At 45.6% G+C, this 22,096-nt stretch overlaps 1 protein-coding gene across 16 annotated transcripts in view; it reads right to left on the bottom strand.

Moving 5' to 3' along the window:
• LOC137415977 (nuclear receptor subfamily 2 group C member 2) overlaps window positions 1–22,096 on the bottom strand; it is a 115,272-nt gene that overhangs the window by 16,022 nt on the left and 77,154 nt on the right. For all 16 annotated transcript variants that reach the window (XM_078769918.1, XM_078769922.1, XM_078769917.1 and 13 more), the window contains 3 exons: window positions 6,356–6,549; window positions 3,030–3,162; window positions 417–538 (listed from right to left, as the gene is read on the bottom strand). In XM_078769918.1, coding sequence (XP_078626044.1) covers window positions 417–538; window positions 3,030–3,162; window positions 6,356–6,549 — 449 coding nt within the window. The remainder of the gene's footprint in view (window positions 1–416; window positions 539–3,029; window positions 3,163–6,355; window positions 6,550–22,096) is intronic.

Genomic DNA, 22,096 nt, shown 5'->3' with positions numbered 1-22,096 from the left:
ATGTTCTGTTTCGTGTTCTACAGCGTTGGATCACCTGGGCAGACCGAGTGAACCAATTGCTTAACCCTGCTTTGCACTTCGCACACCGTATGACGTTGTTTACGACGTTTTAAATCTTCAATCTCGCATGAAGGACAAACAATGTGTCATCCATCCATTCCCACTCTTGAAACAATTGAAAAATATTCTCAAAGGGAATAATCGTGACCAGTGCGGTAATCTTCATCCTGATGATGCAGCACTTACTGCATCGATTTACTGCATGTATACCATGACGGAAGGAAGGAATCAACCCACAAAATAAATTACTCTATTATACCAACCTCACTGTTCACAAAGATACATTTTAATTATCACCAACATTGATTATCAAATACCAACTTTTAAAAGTAATGTGCAAAGGAAAGTACACTCACCCAAGGACCTGAAATGCAGGGATAGAACGAGCCCAGTGCATGGACAAGAAGAGGAGACGAGAAGCCGATTCACAGATGTAATGTACATTGAGGAACTCGGGCATGGGCGAAGGCATCGTGAGCTAAAGGGAAAAGCATTCACAATCGATAAAATACACACGTGGAGAATATAAACATGGTGAAATAAATGGCATTTAAAAGGTGCATGCGGAAATTAAAGTCTGCTCGTGCCTGCATGAAAACAATTGTGCGTCACACACAGGGTATAATTTTACAGCAATATACTTTGAGGTTATAATGTATTTATACGGTATGTCAAAAGGGATATCTTATGTGTTGACATGTCTCCTGAGTGTTAATGTTCTTTTAATGCTCATGTTTTAGGTGCAATATTTTTCAAATATGGCTATACCAGTTGAATACACAAGTGAGGAGCTTGCAGTTGTTTCGACAAAACATTCAAAGTATTGATACAAAAGATTAATTTGCCAGTGTAGAACATGCTCAGGCCTGCCTTTTGGACTGCAGGGCAGTCTCGCAGCTGTAAAACTGCCCCAGGTAGTAAAGCCAAGAGGAAGCTTTGCAGTCCAAAAGGCAGGCCCATGGCCTGGTTTAAATTTCTGGGGAATCCCTTATATTTATTTGTTGCAAAACAGTTGTGGCTAATATGTGGGAGTAATTGGCATAGCTGCTTTCATGGGTCAAAGTCATGATCTCGATCTTAATCTTCAGATCGTGATCCATTACCTGTGATTGAAAGAATCTCAGAATCAAGCTTTTCGGCAATGATTCACCTCCAAATTTGTTTTGGGTCCAGCAATATACCCCCATAATGAAACGGATGATGTGGGTGTCCAAAGAACATACACCAATTATACAAATGTATGAACAAAGCAGGAGAATATGTTGAAAAGTGATGCAAATCTACAGATTGTGACAAATTACCTCTTGAGACTCAAAAAGACCTTAATTTCTGAACAAGCCTTGCAAATAACTCCCGACAACACATCCATTTTATTTTTATCTCTTAAATGACAACTGACCTGGAACAATATAATTGACGAGATAAATTAAAAGACTAAATGTTCTGCAGCTATTCACGTGTCAAAATTGATCCATAATTAAAGTTTAAACAAGAAAGCATCTGAAAATGCAAAGCCCGTCTGCATCCGTTTGTATTCAGACGTCTTCTTCTTCTTCTTCTTCTCCTGTATGCTCAAAATAACGAAAACAGTTTTTAAAAAAATACAAAATGAAAATTGATTTTATGCAGCCATGCCATTTGAGATTTAGATATAAAAATAAAATAAAAATCAGCTTCTAGCTTTTGATTGGTGAACCAATTCTGTGACCTGCAAATTCTTCAAATTTAATGTCAATTGAAGGAAAATTGATGATTTTATGCAACCTTGACCCTTGAGCTTTTGATCTAAAATAAATAAATAATTGGCTTCTAGCTTTTGATTGGTGAACCAATTCTGTGACTTGATATGAAAATGCTTAAAATTTCAGGTCAATTGGAGGAAAAACGATGATTTTATGTAACCTTGACCTTCGACCTTTTGATCAAAAATAATAATAATAATAATAATAATAATAATAATAAATCGGCTTCTAGCTTTTGATTGGTGAACTAATTCTGTGACTGGATTTGCAAATTCTTAAAATTTCAGGCCAATTGGAGGAAAATTCATGATTTTATGTGATGCTGACCTTTGACCTTTTGACAAAATTATTAATTTGCCTTCTCCATATTATCATAATAAAGCTTTGGTGAAAATTTGATGACAAAACAAATGGTAAAAAAAAAAGTTATGGCACGGACACGGACACACACACACGGACACACACACACACACACACACACACACACGGACGGACACACACACACACGGACGGGCACACACACACACACACGGACGGACACACACACACACACACGGACGGACACACACACACACACAAGGACGGACACACATACACACACAAGGACGGGCGCACACACACACACACACAAGGACGGGCACACACACACACACACAAGGACAAGGACAAAAACACTTCGTGCGGGGCTTATTTCCTCGTTTCTGGGCAGCGCGAGTAATTAGGTAATCGTGATTCTAGTCCTACGACCCTATTTCGCGCTGTCCGGGAAGGACGTCATAGGTCCCGGGTCCCGTCGGCCAGTCAAAGACAAGAGGACTAATCCCCCCTTGGTAAGGGGAAAAGGCCGGCGCAGAGATCCGCAACAATATATATATATTGTATCCAGACCTGGATCTTCACCAAAATCAAATCAATTCGTCAGTGTTACACACCCAACCTGTCCATCAAGTTTAATCCGAATCTGTCCATAACTGAGATATCCTGCTCATTGACAGACAGAGACAGACGAACAGACAGACAGTAGAGAAAAACATAACCTCCATTGACCTTCGGTGGCAGAGGTAAAAATCACAAATATCCTGAACCTACTTCAAAACAGGATCAATACATCCATCATCAGTTATGTTCATTATACGTGGCACAAATAATTAATCAATCCAATGGTAAATCGTGAACAAGATGAAAATTCCCACTTTCGTAACAATATCCCTGAACCTGAGGCATCACCTTGAACAACACGTGCATGTCAGTAAGCAGCGGCCCATCAATTTCAACAATGGGCAGAGCCTGGTCTCCCAAGGAAATCCCATCAGAGGTCGACTCTACAGGATTAAGGGCCTTAGCCAGAGTGTCAAACGCCCTACACAGACAGGCACATGGTCATGAATGACATGGAGCAATTCCATTTACAGTAAAAACAAATGTCTTTCTTGATCAATTCACCATATCGAGATTTTCAATTATTGTTTTCTGAAATCTTGCTAAAAAAAACAAAACAACAACAACAATAAAAGAATTGAACAACAAAGCAACTTCTCCTGACATCAAGAAGGACGACAGTTCGTAGCCAAAGATGGTCGTTCTCATGTGACATGCGATCACCTGGCAGTGAAAAGTTGTTTATAATGAGGGAGCTGAAGCCTGCACTAAAACCACACACTGTGATAGCAAAGCAGTGTTATCTAGTGTCAAAAAATATTACAGACCAGACCACTTGCTACTTGCAGTTTCCGAAGAAATTTGTAATTTGTTCATGGTGTCAGCAGGCAATAACTCGCCTTCTTTCCGTGAAGGAATCTGTGGTATCCTTAACCAGTGCTAGCACATGTCATTGCGATGTTTATGTGTGAGTTTATAGTAAAGGTCCTCAACATAACGTCTTTGCGATGGAGGGTGCACACAGATGCTTCCAGGTTATATAACCCAGGTTTATACAGATCAAATGAGAGTGGACACACCTCAGAACGTGACCTGACAGCATCTAGCACTCACTGTACCTGTAATTTCCAGTTGAAATGTATCCAAGGTTGGTTGATATACAGTAGGACCCCAACATTCGTGGGTTCTGCATATTCGCTGTTGATAAATTGCAACCTGCTTCTACATTCACGACTCTGTGTCCCACGTATTCACGGGTGCAAAAAAACATCTTTCACGAGCCGCGAGTATGACCGGCTTCCATATTCGCAGCCATGTACTTCGCGTTTGTCATGGCTTTTAGCAGCCACATAAAAATATTTTAGCCGCCTTATAAGCGAGCTTTGTGGGATATCCCACTACTCATACTGTGAACATTGCTTTGCGGGATATCCCACCAGCTGCATAACATGTCATCCCCAGCGAGTTATACTGTACAGAACGAAAACACACCACCGCATCTATTAGTGCAATTAGCTGTCTCCCTTTTCCCAATTGAAAGAATGCCCAGCCATTCGTGGATTTTCCTTAACATTCGTGGGATGTTCCACGAACCTAGGAACCACTGGGAACCTATGCCCCCCCCCCTTTTTTTACCATTGAAACAATGCCCCCACATTAGCGGTTCTGACATTCACGTCAATTTCCAGGAACGCATCCCCCGCGAATATTGGGGTCCGACTGTACTTTATATTTTTTATCTTTTCCATCTCTCATCAATGTCAGGCCTGTTGTTGTACGATACATGTTAGCATGTATGATATGTACATGCCGACTGGGCATCCTCCATCGTGCGAAGTCCTTCCTTGGCACACCTGAGCTCCTCACCACATACAAGGCTTTCATCCACAGCTCAATGGAATACTGTTCTCCCCTCTGGGCCGGTGCTCCTGCCTCACACCTAGCTCGGCTTCACGCTGTTGAAACCAAAGCATTCAGAATAATTGGAATCTCCTGTGATGAAGCTAACTCCGAAGGCCTTTCACTCACTCACTGCAGGCAGGTTGGTGGTCTTTCCGTCTTCTACCGACTCCTCTCCGGCCTTGCTCTCCCAGCTCTCTCTGTGCTCTGTCCCCCAAATATTCCTACAGGTCACACAAGATCTGCAAGCAACCCTCTTATGGTTAAACTGCCAAAATCTAGGCTCTCTGCTCACCTTCACTTTCATTCCCCTTTTCTCCCGCCTCTGGAACAAACTCCCCCACTCCCTTCAATCGCACTCCTCCCTCCAGGTCTTTAAAACAGCTGTTCACCACCATCTCTTATTTTCCCCCATCCAAAACCTTGATCTTTTCTACCCCCGCTAATTCACCCCAGATCCACTTTTTAGAAATTTCAACTTCTTTCCTGGAAGTCCTTGCAGTGTTCATATGGTTTATTCCTTTCCCACCTCCCCCCAAGCCCTCTCCCTCCCACAGTTCTCTCAATGTCGTTGCTCTCAAATGTTGTGCTTGTGTCCTTCCCCCTTTCGCCCCATATTGTCTACCGCTCCCATTATTTTGTGTTTTATGTGTCGGTTTGAATTTTTGTGTGATTAATGTTAGCTCTTTCACGAGCCTCGATCTTGTATGCAAAAAAATAAATAAAAAAAGCATCTAAAAGAAGCCAGATGAGGCTTCATGTGATGGAGTGTCTTTATTTTTTCAATTACTTGGCTATTCAAGCTTCCTGCTTAACCAACCCAGAGGAGCATGGTGGCATTATAGGCCAGTGTGACAAATGAAATGTCACAATCACGTTCCCAATGTCTCGTAAATTTTATCAATCGGTCATGTTTTTGTAGTCAGGCCTGGTGTTGGCTTAGCGGTTAGGGTGCCGGCTTGGGATCCTAGGATCCTGGGTTCGAATCCCAGTCGATCGCTGAATTAACGCCAAGGGGGTTGACTCAGCCTGTCATCCTTCCGAGGTCGGCAAATTGAGTACCAGCTTGCTGGGATGAATGATCACGGTGTGTATCCGGATTCAGCATAGGTACACCGTATCCCTGCGCATCGTAATAGCGTGACCAAGTGTTGGCGTCAGGAAGGGCATCGGCCATAAAAACATTGCCTCAAACAGGGAACCATGATTGTCATGGGGCCCGCAAGGCTAACCCCCGCTCAAGCGGGGAAAATGGCCTTAAAACGATCATTCATTCATTCATGTTTTTGTAGTCAGGCAGCCATGAAATGGCAGAGGTGTCAACTCCGCTCCAGCCAATCAGAGCCAGGGATAGTGGTGACCGAGTCAACCAATAATGATGAATGTATGTTGATACACAGGATTAAAAATAATGCTACCTTCCTGTCATGTCACCGTTCTCTGTCCAAAAAACGATGCACAAAAGGCGAAATATTCTCTTCATCTTGCTCGCACCTCACGAGAGCACAATTATCTCACGAGATTACAGTGACAGTCGATACATGAACAAAAGTAAGTACTGAAACAAGTTTGTGTGGATGCTTAATGTTCAAAGTCTTTGCTGCCGTCTTGTATTGTCTCACTGGCCTATTGGCTGGATCGGCTTGGATGCTAACACTATTATAAACAGGCCTATCAAAACTTCACCTACCGGGTGCAGATATTAGCAAAGGTTGACAAAGCCATTCCATTGCATTCAATTCAGAGTAAAATGCAATGGCAAACCATGAACATACCGTGTGATTTCATTGGCTGTCTGTTCCACGGGCATGACCTCACCAAAGGAGGCATCACCATTGCTTAGAGATTCAAGGCCCGAAAGGTCTGATGTGACAGCAGAGGCCTGGCTATCATCCTTCCCCTTGCTCAAAGTGGCCAATGATGTCACAACATTTGCTAGAGTACTCAAGTCCCCTTGGTTTGGTTCCATCTTCAGGTAAAAAAAAAAGGGAGAGAAAAGGGGAAGAGAGCAGGTATAAATAAGACCTTTGCTTAATTTTTTGTTCTCTTAAAATGTCGATGTGGTCACCAAGATGCACAAGCCGTCAGACCCATGAGGTCTGCATTTGACATACTTACGTTTGGTGAAAAATGGCTACCACCAAATAAACCAAAAAATAAAAAGTATTGCGAAGGGGAAGAAGAAGCTTAATGTGAACGTCTGTCTAAAATCGAAAACGAAGTGTAAATATTCGTTCTGAATATTTTAAAATACAGAACTGAATTTCCAGAAAATTATTTTAAGCCACTTTTGTTACAAAGTAAGAAAAATTGCAAAATCTTATCATTTTCTCAGTTTTGTGTGTACCTTATAGATGGTACTGTACTTTGCTGGGCAAGATGTGTATAAGGCCTTGGATGGGCTTAATTATGCCCTGCAAACAGTATACACATTTTATTTTATACTAGCAAATACCACCTGTCGCTTCGCTGACAGGAATACATGTTACCGGAAATCGAACATTTTCTTTTTGGGCCTTACTAGATTGATGTGAATGAAACTTGATGTGCATGATCTACAAGCCTTGGAGAATATAGTTTGTAAATTTAAACCTTGCAGGTCACATGGTCTTGCAGCCATATTTTGGTCTGGAAGGAAAGAATAAACCTTTCCATTTTATCTTCTCCAGAACAGCTGGACAAATCGAGGGGAAACTTCACACGTTCCACACCCATATTGGGGCTACCCGGGCGTTCACAAAAACATAATCGGTCACATGGCCTGGGAGCCATATTGGATTGAACAAGAATATTAAGAAAAATATTTCTCTCGAACTGATTAATTGATCCAAGTGAAACTTAACAAGTAACAAAAACGTTTTTTAAAAATGCAAAAGGATGTAGGGATGTTACTCCAAAAAGTATGGAAACAAGGTAGGGACGGTCACTATAAATAATTAATCATGTGAAACCATCCCACGTTTTTCTTTGAATAATGGTTGTCCCTCAAAAAGATAAAAGTTATTCCGAACATGAAAACAAAGACACAGACACACAGTGTTGTTTCTAAGGACAACCATTATTCAAAGAAAGATGTAGGGATGGTTTCATATGATCATATCTTGTGACCATCCCTGTGTTGTTTCCATACTTTTTGGACTAACATCCCAACATAATTTTGCATTAAAAAAAATGTTTTTATTAATTGTTTCTTTCCTTTTTTAAAAGATTATATATATATATATATATATATATATATATATATATATATATATATATATATATATATATATATATATATATATATATATATACTGAAACGCAAAAGAAACTTACCACCTTTGAAACCTTTAAATATCAACAATAACACTGCGTGTAGTAAATGTGTGAACTTATTTGTGGACAATAGTGTCCTCACTGTCAGACAAAACGGTCACTGATGGTCACTTGAACCTTCAATGGTCACTTCATAGCACAGCTGTTGAACAGCCGTTTTGACTGTCAGTGATTAGCCAAGGGGTACGGGATGATTTTAATGAGCTGCACGTGATGTCTTGATATTGGCTTTAAAAAGGCCAGTGCAAAATGGGCATTTCAATCAACATGCCACGATTGTCAAGGGATCAACGGCAGCGTGCCCTGGGCATGCTGCAAGGCGGACTGAGCTACCGTGAGGTGGCACGTCACCTTGGCTGTTCACACCAGACGATATCGGCCCTGGTGGACAGAGACACCCTCCACAACTCTGCAGATGACAGACCTCAATCAGGGAGGCCAGGAGTCACCACTGCAAGGCAGGACAGGCTGATGCTGCTGGCACCATCTCTGTCGGTTGCGGCGATGGGCAGCCGTCATCACGGGGCCTCTGTATGGTCTTCTGGCAGTCAGACCATAGCCATGCAGTCGTCTTCGTGCAGTATCATTGGAGATCCGTGGGTTTGCACGCCCCGGAGTTTCTGCCACAGTGCGGGATGCTGGACGGAATCGATCCCGCAGGTGACTTCGGACCATCTGCCTGTCCTGCCTTGCAGTGGTGACTCTTGGCCTCCCTGATCGAGGTCTGTCATCTGCAGAGTGTGGAGGGTGTCTCTGTCCACCAGGGCCGATATCGTCTGGTGTGAACAGCCAAGGCGACGTGCCACCTCACGGTAGCTCAGTCCGCCTTGCAGCATGCCCAGGGCACGCTGCCGTTGATCCCTTGACAATCGTGGCATGTTGATTGAAATGCCCATTTTGCACTGGCCTTTTTAAAGCCAATATCAAGACATCACGTGCAGCTCATTAAAATCATCCCGTACCCCTTGGCTAATCACTGACAGTCAAAACGGCTGTTCAACAGCTGTGCTATGAAGTGACCATTGAAGGTTCAAGTGACCATCCGTGACCGTTTTTTGTCTGACAGTGAGGACACTATTGTCCACAAATAAGTTCACACATTTACTACACGCAGTGTTATTGTTGATATTTAAAGGTTTCAAAGGTGGTAAGTTTCTTTTGCGTTTCAGTATATATATATGTGTGTGTGTGTGTGTGTGTGTGTGTGTGTGTGTGTGTGTGTGTGTGTGTGTGTGTGTGTGTGTGTATATGTATATATATATATATATATATACATACATACACATACATACACAGACTTGGCATTTAATATGGAATATTTTTTTTGTGGGGGTGAACTTACTTTTCAAGATGACTTAGAACCAAAAGTTCATTAGAATTATGTTGAAATTATTCTAGATTTTGTTAATGTGACCTTTAAAAGAAACAAAAACCACATTTGACATTTTGAAGTAAATAAATTGATCCTTGAAAGGGATGTAAACTGATATCGAACTCAATTCACGGAAAGTACTGTGATAAACTTCTGTACGTTTTCCAGAAGTATCTCTTTATTTTGCACATTAGCCAAATCTTTTTTCAACAAAAACAAAAGTTAAATTATGACTGGGATTACGGACAGTAAAATTACAGTTCAGTACTTCGTGTAACCCCCACGAGCATTCAGGAGAGCACGTAGACGTCGAAGCATGCTGTTCACGAGATTTGCCAAGGTTTGGACAGGAATCGCTTGCCATGCAGTGACAAAAGCCTGCTGCAATTCACGCACAGAGGCAGGCTGCTGGTCCACGTTGTCGATTTGACGCATTAATTCTGCCCACAAGTTCTCTATCGGATTCATATCCGCGGGGACATGGCAGGCCACTCCATATGCTCTACACCACGGTCAGCAAGAAAGTGTTGGATCATGCGAGCATGATGAGGCCATGCATTGTAATCTTGGAAGACAAAGTTTCCTCGAAAGGCTGCACGAGCAAATGGAAGCAATGTTTCTTCCAGAATGGCCCTGGACTTAAACTGGTTCAGGTTTCCATTCAGAACAACCAGGTCAGTTTTGCCCCTGTATGAAAAGCAGCCCAAACCGTCACCCCACCACCTCCAGCTTGGACTCTTGGCACTATACAATTTTCGTTGTAGGCTTCATGAACTTGTCTGCGCACTCGGCCATGGCCATCTTGACGATAGACCAGAAATCAAGACTCATCACTGAAGATCATGTGATTCCAGTGTCCTGGCTGCCATTGACGGTGCTCTCTGGCCCACTGCAATCGGCGCTGGCGGTGTTGTCTTGTCAGGCGTGGCTTTCTCAGGGGACGCCTGGCACGATAGCCTGCTTGAACCAGTCGTTGGTTGACTAGCCTTCTGGATACAGGCACATTTGTCAGTTGCTGCCACTCAGCCCTAAGCCGATTAGCTGACTTGGTACGGCCATTGCGGACTAACCGGTGCAGCTGGCAATCATCCCTCCTTGTGGTTCTGCGTGGACGTCCTGGCCTCGATATTGGAGTAGGGACACCCCTCTGAGCATTTCGTTTCGGGATCTTTGACACCTGACCTTGAGTGATGCCATACTGCCGAGCAATAGCACGCTGTTTCAAGCCGGAATTTCGTAAAGCCACCACTCCATGACAAACAGCATTGATGAGTTGACGGACCATCTCCAGAGGAAGCGGAAATAACTTTTGTAGACGTGCAGCAGTTGTTTTCCACTAATACAGAACGCAACAACCCTTATATACCCGATTGTCAAGCCAATCGTCAAATGTACCTGTCCGTACATTTTGTTACGCCGCCTGTGATATAATCCTGTTGTTGACTTCTTGCTACGACAGACAATCAATGACAATGTGCGACAGACAATATATATACATACATACATACAGTGAAACCTTGACTTACGAGTGCACCAACTTACGAGTTTTCCGAGATACGAGCTGTCGCTCGGTCGATTTTTTGCTTTGTGATGCGAGCCGATATCTGAGTTACGAGCGAGCGAGCTTGGATATAAAACACGTAATCGTCGAAAAACATGAGCGAGGTGTGCGTGTTGTCGACTTGGCGAGGCAGTACGATCGTAGTACTTCTACAATATGTACGATTTTGAAGCAGAAGGAGTCGATGAAGGCTATAACGCCAGCCAAGGGCGTTAAGATTATTTCAAAGCTCCGGACCTCTGTCCATGAAGAGATGGAGAAGTTGTTGTTTGTGTGGTTGACGGAGAAGCAGGTCGCAGGAGATACCGTGACCGAGAGCATCATCTATGAGAAGGCACGAGACATTTACGGGGATTTGGTGCAGCAGACGGCGGGAACATCAACGGACGAGGCATCGGAAGAGTCATTCAAAGGCAGTCGGGGATGGTTTGATAATTTTAAGAAGAGGACCGGCATTCACTCCGTCGTCAGGCAGGGTGAGGCAGCAAGCTCGGATGTGAAGGCAGCTGAAGATTTTATTATAACTTTTGCCGAACTGATAGAAGCCGAAGGATACATCCCCCAGCAAATCTTCAACTGTGACGAGACAGGGCTCTTCTGGAAAAAGATGCCGAGGAGGACGTATATAACGGCAGAGGAGAAGAGCATGCCAGGCCACAACTTGTTCAGAGTGCCGGCGATAGCTCGCCTTCTCTTTGTGGAAGACACGGTGAGATCCTTAACATCCAACAACTAATGGGACGCAAACGGGGCGCCCAGTTTAGCGGTACACACACTGATGAATCACCCTGCCTGTGAAACACCGACATGACAGGTTATAGCTGGGTCGGGATTCAAACCCAGGCTGGACAGTTTAGAGTCAAGTGTGCGTACCTCCAGTCCAGGCCATCCTGCCAACTTGTATGCTGCATACAGGTGAAATATAAAGCGCGAGATATTTATATATATATATATTTCAAAAAAAATTGGTGTGGTTTTTGGGGGGCTGGAACAGATTAATAGCATTTCAATTCATTTTAATGGGGAAATTTAATTTGAGAAACGAGCAAATTGAGTTACGAGCTCGGTCACAGAACGAATTAAACTCGTAAGTCCAGGTTTCAATGTATGTATGTATGTGTGTATGTATGTATGTGTGTGTGTGTGTATGTATGTGTGTGTGTGTATGTATGTATGTATGTATGTATGTATGTACATACATACATACATACATACATACATACATACATACATACATATATATATATATATATATATATATATATATATATATATATATATATTGTTACGGATCTCAAACGTCGGCCTTTTCCCCTTACCAAGAAGGGGTTAATCCCCTTGTCTTTTACTGACTGACGTGATCCTGAAGTTACCCCGTTCCTTCCGGTCGGTATTAGTTAGGGTTGCTGGTCAATTTGGTCCTAATACCTAATTACGAACACCGACCGCGAAGCAGAGAAATAACCCTCGCCCGAACCACGGCGTTAGTGGATACGCCGAGCGAAGCGAGCCGCGACCTGGGCCGTTAACAATGACTCCAAACCCGATTCTAGCGGTCGCGATCGTGCCACGTTTACCCAATGGAAGAAAAGACGGATGCGATCGGATGGAGAGGAAACCAGAAGGTAGGAAGAACAAAGATGGGTTTATTAACAAATATACAAGAGAAGAGGAAACGAAAGGATGTACAGGAAAGGAAGAGGAAGAAGCAGCACACAGGGCAGTCTTAACTTAGGACCCCAGACAAACATACACACTCACACAGGGATTGTAGCTGGTGGATGGTCAGGTAGAGGGTCCGGTGATGGGGTCCAGGCTCCAGTCCAGCGGCAAAACCCGGCAGGCAGCTCCGCGTATCTTGGAACGCGACCGGACCTTATATATAGCGGAGGGGGAAGCTGGTGTCCTTCGTACGTGATATTCGCACGTTCGTGCTGCACGCCCCCTCTCCCAAGTTCTCTTATCAGCGCCAGCGAGTGAGTCCTCTCCCAAATGTGCGCTCCGTATCAGTCTTTTGAAGCAACCAGCGCTCCCGACAAGTAGTCCATTGCAATGCGCTCGCTGAATAAGTCCTGTCAAAGGGCTTTGCGTTCGCGCTTATATAACGCGCCACGCGATCACTCCGCGCTCCACAAAGCCACGCCTGCCAGCGGTTACCTAAGCCCTGGTTGGCTGGTGAGGGCTTACCGGCCACGCCTTTGATGGCTGGTTGACAGGCCACAACTACTTCTTCTTGGCATTCCGCCCCCTTTTTCCTCGGGCCTAACCGCATGGCTTATGGCGTCGTTTGAGCGAGCTACGAGGCACCGACTGTAGGGGCGCGTAATGGCATCGCTTGGAGAGGGAGGTCGCAAAATGGATGGAATTGGGACCTACTCTTATTTAATTGATGCAACACAGATTCAACTATTGGAAACACGGCCTTATCTAAAACACATAATAATGAAATAACTGGAATTCTATGGTGTCCTACGTGTTGCTTGTGGCCTATCTAGGGGTGCTACCTTTAACCTTTATATATATAACCACCTTTAGAGGCCATTTTTCCCCGCAAAGCGGGGGTTAGCCTTTTTCGGGAACCGTGGTTGTTGTTGTTTTTTGGTCCCCTTTTTGAAGCAATGTTTTACGGCCGGATGCCCTTCCTGACGCCAACCCTTTTTGCCGCCTTTAACGACAAACAGGGAATTACCAGTGAACTGGTCCTCAATTAGCCGACCTCGGAAGGATGACAGGCTGAGTCAACCCCCCTGGCGTTAATTCAGCGATCGACCGGGATTCGAACCCAGGATCCTAGGATCCTAAGCTGGCACCCTAGCCGCTAGCCCAACACCAGCTACCTTTAACTACCTTTAACTACCTACCTTTAGCTACCTTTAACCTTTAATGATGAGAATTTATATACAAGAGTTATTTACAAGTGAGGGTTCTAAAACCGCAACACTGCACCCCCCCCACCCCCTTTTTTCCAAGCTCGCCCCAAGCCGAAACAAAAGGGACTATCTTTTAAATTAGTGTGACCCTTAGGTGTGGTTACCCTCTACTTTTAACCTCACCCTGAGTGCGACAGTTTTAACACTAGATATGTCCCACCTGCTGCGTAGCATCCTACCTAACTGACTCAAGCCCACAATTAACCGAATTACGGAATGGTCTTCAAACTAAACATTTAGCCGGTGGGGAGCATTATTTACAAAACACTAATTATTTACAAACTGCAACCCAGGACCTGTCTTTTGTGTGAAAAGAGAAGATGTTTTGAGAAGGGGAAAATGCCATTGCCTTGCACTGCACCGATACACCATACCATATGTACCCATAAAATGAATGCACCATAGTAAACAAAAAATGCACCAACAAGCACCATCCATGAAAAAGGCACAAAACACATTTCAAAAATACTAAATGGTGTCTTCTTCTTCTCTTCTCTGCTGGGCCGATGTTTCTGGCTGCCTTCTTGCTTGATGTTATTTATTTAATAAAAGGGCACACACCGCGTCCGCTTTTTATTATTTATATGGCCAGCAGGGCCAACTCAGGTGGTCCACTGCTGGGCATAGATGCCACTTAAAACAGTGGTCCGCAAGCCAGATACCGCTGGCAACAATTGTCGGTCCAAGCAGAGGTGCCAGGCCACAGAACGTGTGGTCCATAAGTGGTGCCAGGCCACAGAACGTGTGGTCCATATGGTGCATCAGTGCAGGCAGGAGGCAGCAAGGGTGCGGGCGCACAACTGCACACTCCCCTCGGGCACAAAAGAACATGGTCCATGAGCGGGGAAGGAAGACAAAGCAGATTAGCGGGGGAAGGGCGCAAGGGTACACAACAAAACAAGGCAATGTAAGATGAGGGGCGTGGGAGTGCGAGCCGAGAAAGCTCGTCCCTACTCGTACGTCACCCCCCTTGTCACCTACTCTACCCTTGCCCCTACCCCGTATTTACACAATCTACAACTTTGCAAATTCGTCGCTAACGTCTTGTCCCCCATATCTCCCCTAAACCAAATTTGTTCCCAATCCCTCCCAAGAAGGAAGGGATGGAATCCCCACAATGTCACACTCCGTCATGATGCATCTTACATTCCAAACATTTGCACAAAACATGGTGTGGAGTCTTATCACCTAGGTGAGTGGATGCGGATGGTGCGAAGAGATTTTCCTCCTAGCTAACTTCTAAATGACATTAACTCTCTTTACTCTACACGGGGTCTTGCCCTGCCAATTCCTTGGCCCTCATTACACTATGCGGTTCTAAAAACCAATTCCCAATCACCATCCCTGTGGTGCCTCCCAATTTGGGGTCTCACTCCCCCGGTTTTTCTCCCTGTGCCCTCGCACAATTTCGGGGCTGGGTTGTGTGGCTCACCAGCAGGTCCGCTCACCTGCACACCTCCGCCACTGTAGTTGCCACCCGAGCTTACCTAGCTCCTCACCCTAACCTGGGGAAGGCCCTCTGGCTCCCTAACCCCACTAATGCCCCCTCTGGCATCGGGCTACCCGGGTCCTCTCACGGGATCCACGGGCCCCACTGAACTCTACTACCTGGCTCCCAGAGCCTACCTGCGGCCTCACCTGGCCGACAGACTACCAGTGGCGGAGTGCCCATTTAACCATTCTCACTAACAGGCCACACGCTGAGCCATTTCACGTTACTCATGCACCAAACCAAGCAATACCTCGCTACTTTCAGCACCACAGATGTCAATATCCAACCAAATTTACCTACTCCCTCTACCTACTTTTAAACTACCCTCCCCGGGTATTCGTGAAAGGGTCCATCCTTCCCCCATCCACTCCTTCACACCATACACTCCACTCCACGTATTCCACAATACTCACTCCACACCATTCATTCCACACACCTGTACTTCACTTGCACATCATGCAGGTCAATCACTCAACACACACACACATCCCTCTCGAGCATTGCCTCATTTCATCACCCTCACCACAAAGATTCTCATGCACACAGCATCATCTGGCTATCTATCTCCCCTAATATTAGTGCTCTCCCTGTCATCCCTTATACTATGCACATCCCCCGTCATTATCAACCAACTACTCTACTCTATGTCCCCACTACAGGTACAATGTCACTACTTAAACCTCAGTCACCTATGGTCATCTTGAGGTCCCTATACATTTATCCTAACCCTCCCGGGCTAGTTTGTACCGCCACCCCATAAATCCTATAGCTCCTCTGCCCCAAGGTAGTGAATGGTAAAACTACCATCCATCACTACTGCTATTACCAATCGTCCACTATGCTTGAGCGTATCGGTGCGGGAAATACATTCTTACTGCTCGGCTTCGAAAAACCGAGCAATGCATACGGGCGGTCTGTCTTCTGCAGGTTGGGTCCGTCCGGCATTCGGATTCAGGGGAGGAGGTTTTGTGGGCCAAGGCTCCAGGCATCATCTCGGCGCAACGCTTTGCGCTCACAAGCGCGATGGCCCAGCCTTCCCCGGCCGGAGCGCCGCCACCGCAAGGGGGCGCCGCTCCGAACCCTCCTACCTCCCCTCGAACCAGGCCGTTCGCCGTGCCTGGCAAAGCGCGGCACTGACCGTGCAGGGCGGGGCCCGGCCCGGATCGTGCACGGCGCTCCTTGCAGAAGCGACGCGACAACGATCCCCGCCGGCTCCCGCAGCACACAACTAACACCACGCACCGAGAGCTCGCGTCGGCTACCTGTCAGCCTAAACGCTGTCCCGGTCAAGGTCGATGCCTTACCCGCATGCTCACACCACACGTTCCGTTTCCTACTCACACATCCAGGTGTCTCCATACACTCCGCACATTTCGTCACCGCACTCTCTCTCCGTGCACACCACCCAGGCACACTCATTCCGCTCACGGACTTCGTTACACACCTGACCACCGCACACCTTGGCGCACACTTGTCGTTCGCACACTTCTCGCGTGCGCTCTCCCCCGTTACGTACTCCGTAACCACCGCGGGCGTGAACTCTTCCGTTACATCCCCTGTAACACTCCCCATCACGCGCTCCACCACCAACTCAGGTGTGCCTCCTCGCACACGCTCAACCATTCCAAGTGTGCATTCTGTCTCACTCGCCACAACCAACTCACTCTCCGTGTCAAAATCACTCCCACTATCACACTCTGTAACACACTCACTCTTCGATGAACACTTTTTTCTTACACGCTCGACCTTTCGACTCACGCAGCACACAAAGAACCTTCCACCAGCGCCCGGGTGCTTTCGCGATCCCAAGCGTGCGAAAAATCCATTCGCACCAAGCACAGCCCGACTCACCTGGGCGCTTCCTCTTCTTCGTTCCTCCACCACCTGCAAACTTTCATTGGGGTTAACAAGCACGGCATCATGATGCAAACATGGACTTTGTACATGATCCATCTTTTCCTCCAATTCCTTTTCTAAATCTGCCGTCTCTCCCATTCCAATTTCCACTACAACCACGTCTTTTTCTTTATTCGGCTCGACGACCGCGGGCTCACATGAATTTGCCTTGTCCAATTCGGCGGCCGTCGGGTTTTTCACACCCCGTGTCGCGATTTCTATCCCGGTCCACCCGGCTGTGCTTTGCTCCAACTCGCTTCCTCCACGCTTCTCAAGCCGCGCTGCCTCGTCGCATACCCCCGCAACCTTTCCGCCCGATCTGCGGTCAATGTCTTTCTGTATTATTTTCGCCGTGGCGTTCATTTGCTCCTGAAATCCATCCGTGTTGTACCTTGCTTCGTGCCTCATTTTTCCAATGTCGACCCCCTGGGTAGCCATCATTGCATCCAATCCCTTATTGTCACCCTCCATTGATGCACTGAAATGCACCATAAACAGGTCCCAGTACATTGGCACTGCGGGTCCGGCTATCGCCGTCACGTACGGGAGGCCGCCATTTTCTTTGCCAGCTACATCAACCTTTCCAACCCCCATTTGCACAATGGGCGCGGCCCTCATGGCCATGTGCGAGGCGCCGCCATTTTGTGTGCCTGCAACCCCCGCTACCGCACCTTCTTTGCTTTCCTCCTGCATTACTCCCACTTCTTCCCTGGGGTGCTGGGTTGACGCGAACTCTTCTTCTATCTCCCCCACCGGCATCCGATCGCCTTGATTATCCATGGCACGACCTTCATTTGGGTTTTCATAAAAATTTTGACCGCTCCTAATTTTTGACCAAATTTTTCCAGATATTAAAAAAATTTGGTTCGGGTGCCAAATCCCACTCCCGGACACCAATTGTTGCGGAATCGGAGCGGCACCCCCGTTACCAAGGGGGGGGGGGGTTAGTCCCCTTGTCCTTTAAGCTGGCCGTCTCCATTCCTGGAAATGAGAACGCTCCTTTGCGGGGTTGTGATTGGCCAGGGTAATTGGTCAATGGGTTCCCAAATACCTTTGCCAATCCCTCTGCAAAGCAGGGATATAATTCCCTGCTCGGACCCGGACAAGATGGAGTTTGTCGAGCGGTTAGCAGTCCGAAATCCGAGCCGTTAGCAAACACTAACCCGATTCTGAGCGTTGGCCAAATCGTGCCACGTATATTCAATTGAAGGAAACAGACTAAGGCGATCAAATGGAGAAGGAACCAAAGTGAAAGGAAGAACACAGAATTTATTATACAGTACTAGAAGAGGAAACGAAAGGTAATGTACAGTTGAGGAGGAAGAAGCAGTAACACAGGGCAGCCTTATACAGTCTTATATAACACTCCGAAGACAATACGAACAGACTTACACGAAAGGGTAGTGATGGGAAGGAAGAGAAGGTTCATGCAGATGGCAGGGAAGGAAGGTCCGGCAGATGGCACAGGCGTCGAGGTCCCGCTCCAGGTGCACGCTCCACTCCGGTCCACGTTTTGGTTCGCGACGAAACCCGGCAAGCAGCGCGATTATTATCGTCGTGGTAGCGAAACGACCCCCCCCCCCCCCTCTCTCTCTCTCTCTCTCTCTCTCTCTCTTTGCTCTTGCTCATCTGCTCGTACCATCCACTGGGCTCATCTGGCTCTCTCGTTCTCCCGGGCACATCTCTTGTTCGTCTGCGGCTCCTCTCCTCTCTGATCTGCCGTTTTTCTCTCCCGAAGTAGTCCCCGGCGGTGCTTATATTGGGCTTTTACGTATCAAGCCGCCGCTTTTAGGACACACCCACCGGTGAGCTCGCCTCGGCCCTGATTGGTCGCGAGGGCCCCCGGACTCAGCCCATTGATGGTGCGTTGATGGGTCACGCCTTCGTTCCTGGCGCTCCTCGCCCTTCTTCTCCAACTCGGCCGCGTGGCTTATGGCGGCTTGCGGGATAGAAAACCACTAGCACCGCTTTTGAAAGGAACTTTGGGGCCTACTCTTATTTAATTAATACAACGCAGATTCAACTATTGGAAACAGATCCTTAACTGAAACATTAGTAAGGGAAACATATGAAAATCTGTTAACTAAATTGTTACCAAAAAATTTCTTCACCAATATGTTTGTAAAGGTGTGTAATAACATGTGTTAAAATGTTGAAGGTCAACTCCCGTGGGAAACCCAGAAAAAAAGCTGTTGAATTCGGGTACCGAAAAATTATTTTCGAGAATTTTTATTTTTTTTAAATCGGCCCTTAAGTAACTTATGAGGGGTCAAATAAGGGTTTTTCATGATTCTGAGTTGATTGTTAACATTTATATTTCACCACAGACACTCCTTTGTGGAAAAATAATTTCTAAATATATCTCATTTTCTACTTTGCAGGACATGGAGTCTAGCAATATGGATGAAGACGTTACTCCACCTGTGCTCAATTGCTTCATCTGTGCACGCTCGGATACACCAGCTGAAAGGCTCATACAGGCAACTCCAAAGGGATACTCAACTTTATTGAAACAAGCAGAAACTGTCGAAAATGTTACTGTTGTGGAACGTATGAAGGAGGCTCAAAAGGAAGGAAAACTGAGGTACCACCAGAAGTGTAAAAATGATCTGTACAACAACTTTGTTGCAACCACCAAGAAGTCAGCTCAAGCATCAAAGGCAGAGAAAGTCATCTAAGTTGAAGAGAAGACGCACTACTTGTGAGTTCAGTTCATCAACTGGCTGCAGTTCTAGAAGATCACAGTCAGTTTACCTCCTGTATAAGGATGCATTCTTTGCAACCAACCAGCCCAGCTCTCCAAAAATAATCCAGCACAAGCTAGAAAGAAATACAGAGTGCCAGATAATTTGACTGCAGATACACTGAAGGCAAGCTTGCTGAAGACAGCACGGAGTCGCAGGGATGACTGGGGCACTGAAGTCACTGGACGCCTGGAAGGGATCAACGACTTGGTAGCAGAAGTAACACTGTACCATTTGCGATGCAAACTTATGTTTGCGAGAGGTGACAGTTTGTCCAAGACTGATGAGGAAGGAAAAAGGAAGAGAGGACAGAGGAGTATTGATGAGGAGCGAGAGGCAGTTTTTATTGAATTCTGCGAATGGTTAGACTCAGAATTAGAGCATGGGGTAATGAACATGGACCAAGTCCATGAAAAGCTGCAGGAGTTTGATTAGTCACCAGAGAAGAGCCTTTCTTATTCAAAGCATTGGCTAAAGATAAAACTTCTAGAGAAATACGAAGACACCTTGTATTTCACAACACAGGAAAGAAGGGCAGATGTACTCTGTCTCAAAGATGGCACCGACAATATTCTGCGAGAGCATCATGCTAATCTTGACCATGGAGATGAGAAGACTCAGATCATAAAGACGGCACTCAGGTTCATATCCAATGATATTGCCTTGATTGATTTAGGTCCAAAGTCATACCCCACCACACACAGTATGACTGACATCGATAGTCAGCTGACACTTGTTCCTGCAAGCCTTCAGATGTTCTTGAGACCGATTGTCAAGACAGACGAAAGAGTTGCCGTTTGGGGGCAGAATTTTATTAAGGCCTGTCGACCTCGGTCTGGAGTATTGCCACACCAAATGGGGCTTGCCATACAACTTGATCATAGATTTGGGTCAAAATGGATGCTCAACAAGTTCCACCGGCTGGGATACACCGAGTCTTACACGGAGACACAAAACTACAAATACTGCTTCCTTAATAGTAGGAGTGGAGATGATGTTCCAGATACTTCTGGCACTCTTGACACCATTGTGGAGGAAACCGATGAACAGATCAATGATGAGGTTGCGGTTGATGCTGCGCTTGAGGATCAATCAGTGATGACAGCCAAAGTGCCAGCCAGTGAAAGTGAATTGTCAAGTAATGATCAGGTGGTCTTTATGGAGGTTGGGGAAACAAACAATGCAGTCACTCAGTTTGTTGGAGACAATATAGATTTAAACATTGTCTCTATTCACGGAAACACTCCCTTTCACTCAATGGGTTGGATCGAAGTCACCTCTCCGGCACCACCTTTGCCAGATCCAGACAACAGCAGCTTTCCCCCGGGTGAAGTTGAAGGCACTCGACAAAGCTAAGATCCTGAGAGGAACTGAAGTAAAGATTATTCCATTTACGAACAGGAAACAGATAGGAACGAACGCGATCATGTTTCTCCCCCTCGCTGAGCTTTCCTCCTCCCTGGCTCATGATCAGCCACTCCTCACTCCAGGTGACACACTCTGGGCAGCGGGGTGGGTGATCAAAGCCAACGATCCTGAGTCTGTAATGGTATTACATGCAGAAACTGCAGTCATGATGTTGTTGAGTCTGAAGAAGACATAGACAATGACTGTTGAAACTTCTGACATTGTGAATGAGAAATAACTCGAGTATTATATATGTATGTGAAATAAAAGCTACTTTGTGTGTAAATGTAAAAGTGAAAATATAAATGTTAACAATCAACTCAGAATCATGAAAAACCCTTATTTGACCCCTCATAAGTTACTTAAGGGCCAATTTAAAAAAATAAAAATTCTCGAAAATAATTTTTCGGTACCCGAATTCAACAGCTTTCTTTCTGGGTTTCCCACGGTAGTTGAACTTCAACATTTTAACACATGTTATTACACACCTTTACAAACATATTGGTGAAGAAATTTTTTGGTAACAATTTAGTTAACAGATTTGTGAAATATCTCATAAAATGCCCTTACTACATAGACTAATGAAATAACTAGAGAGGTTTCTACGGTGTCCTACGTGTTGTACATGGCCTAACTAGGGTGCAACCTTTACAAAGGGGGATATATACAAGGCTTATTATTATTTACAAGTGAAGGTTCTAAAAACCGTAACAATAGGCTATGTGGCCGCGGCCTCATGTGGGGTTGTTGGGGACAGGGAGAGGGGTATAAATTCTCTATGTAAATGTGTACCGTGTCA

Source organism: Myxine glutinosa, chromosome 1 (genome assembly GCF_964187855.1).
Source record: "Myxine glutinosa chromosome 1, kmMyxGlut1.1, whole genome shotgun sequence".
In the NCBI taxonomy this organism is placed as follows: domain Eukaryota; kingdom Metazoa; phylum Chordata; class Myxini; order Myxiniformes; family Myxinidae; genus Myxine; species Myxine glutinosa.
This window is presented reverse-complemented; position numbering and strand designations above follow the sequence as displayed.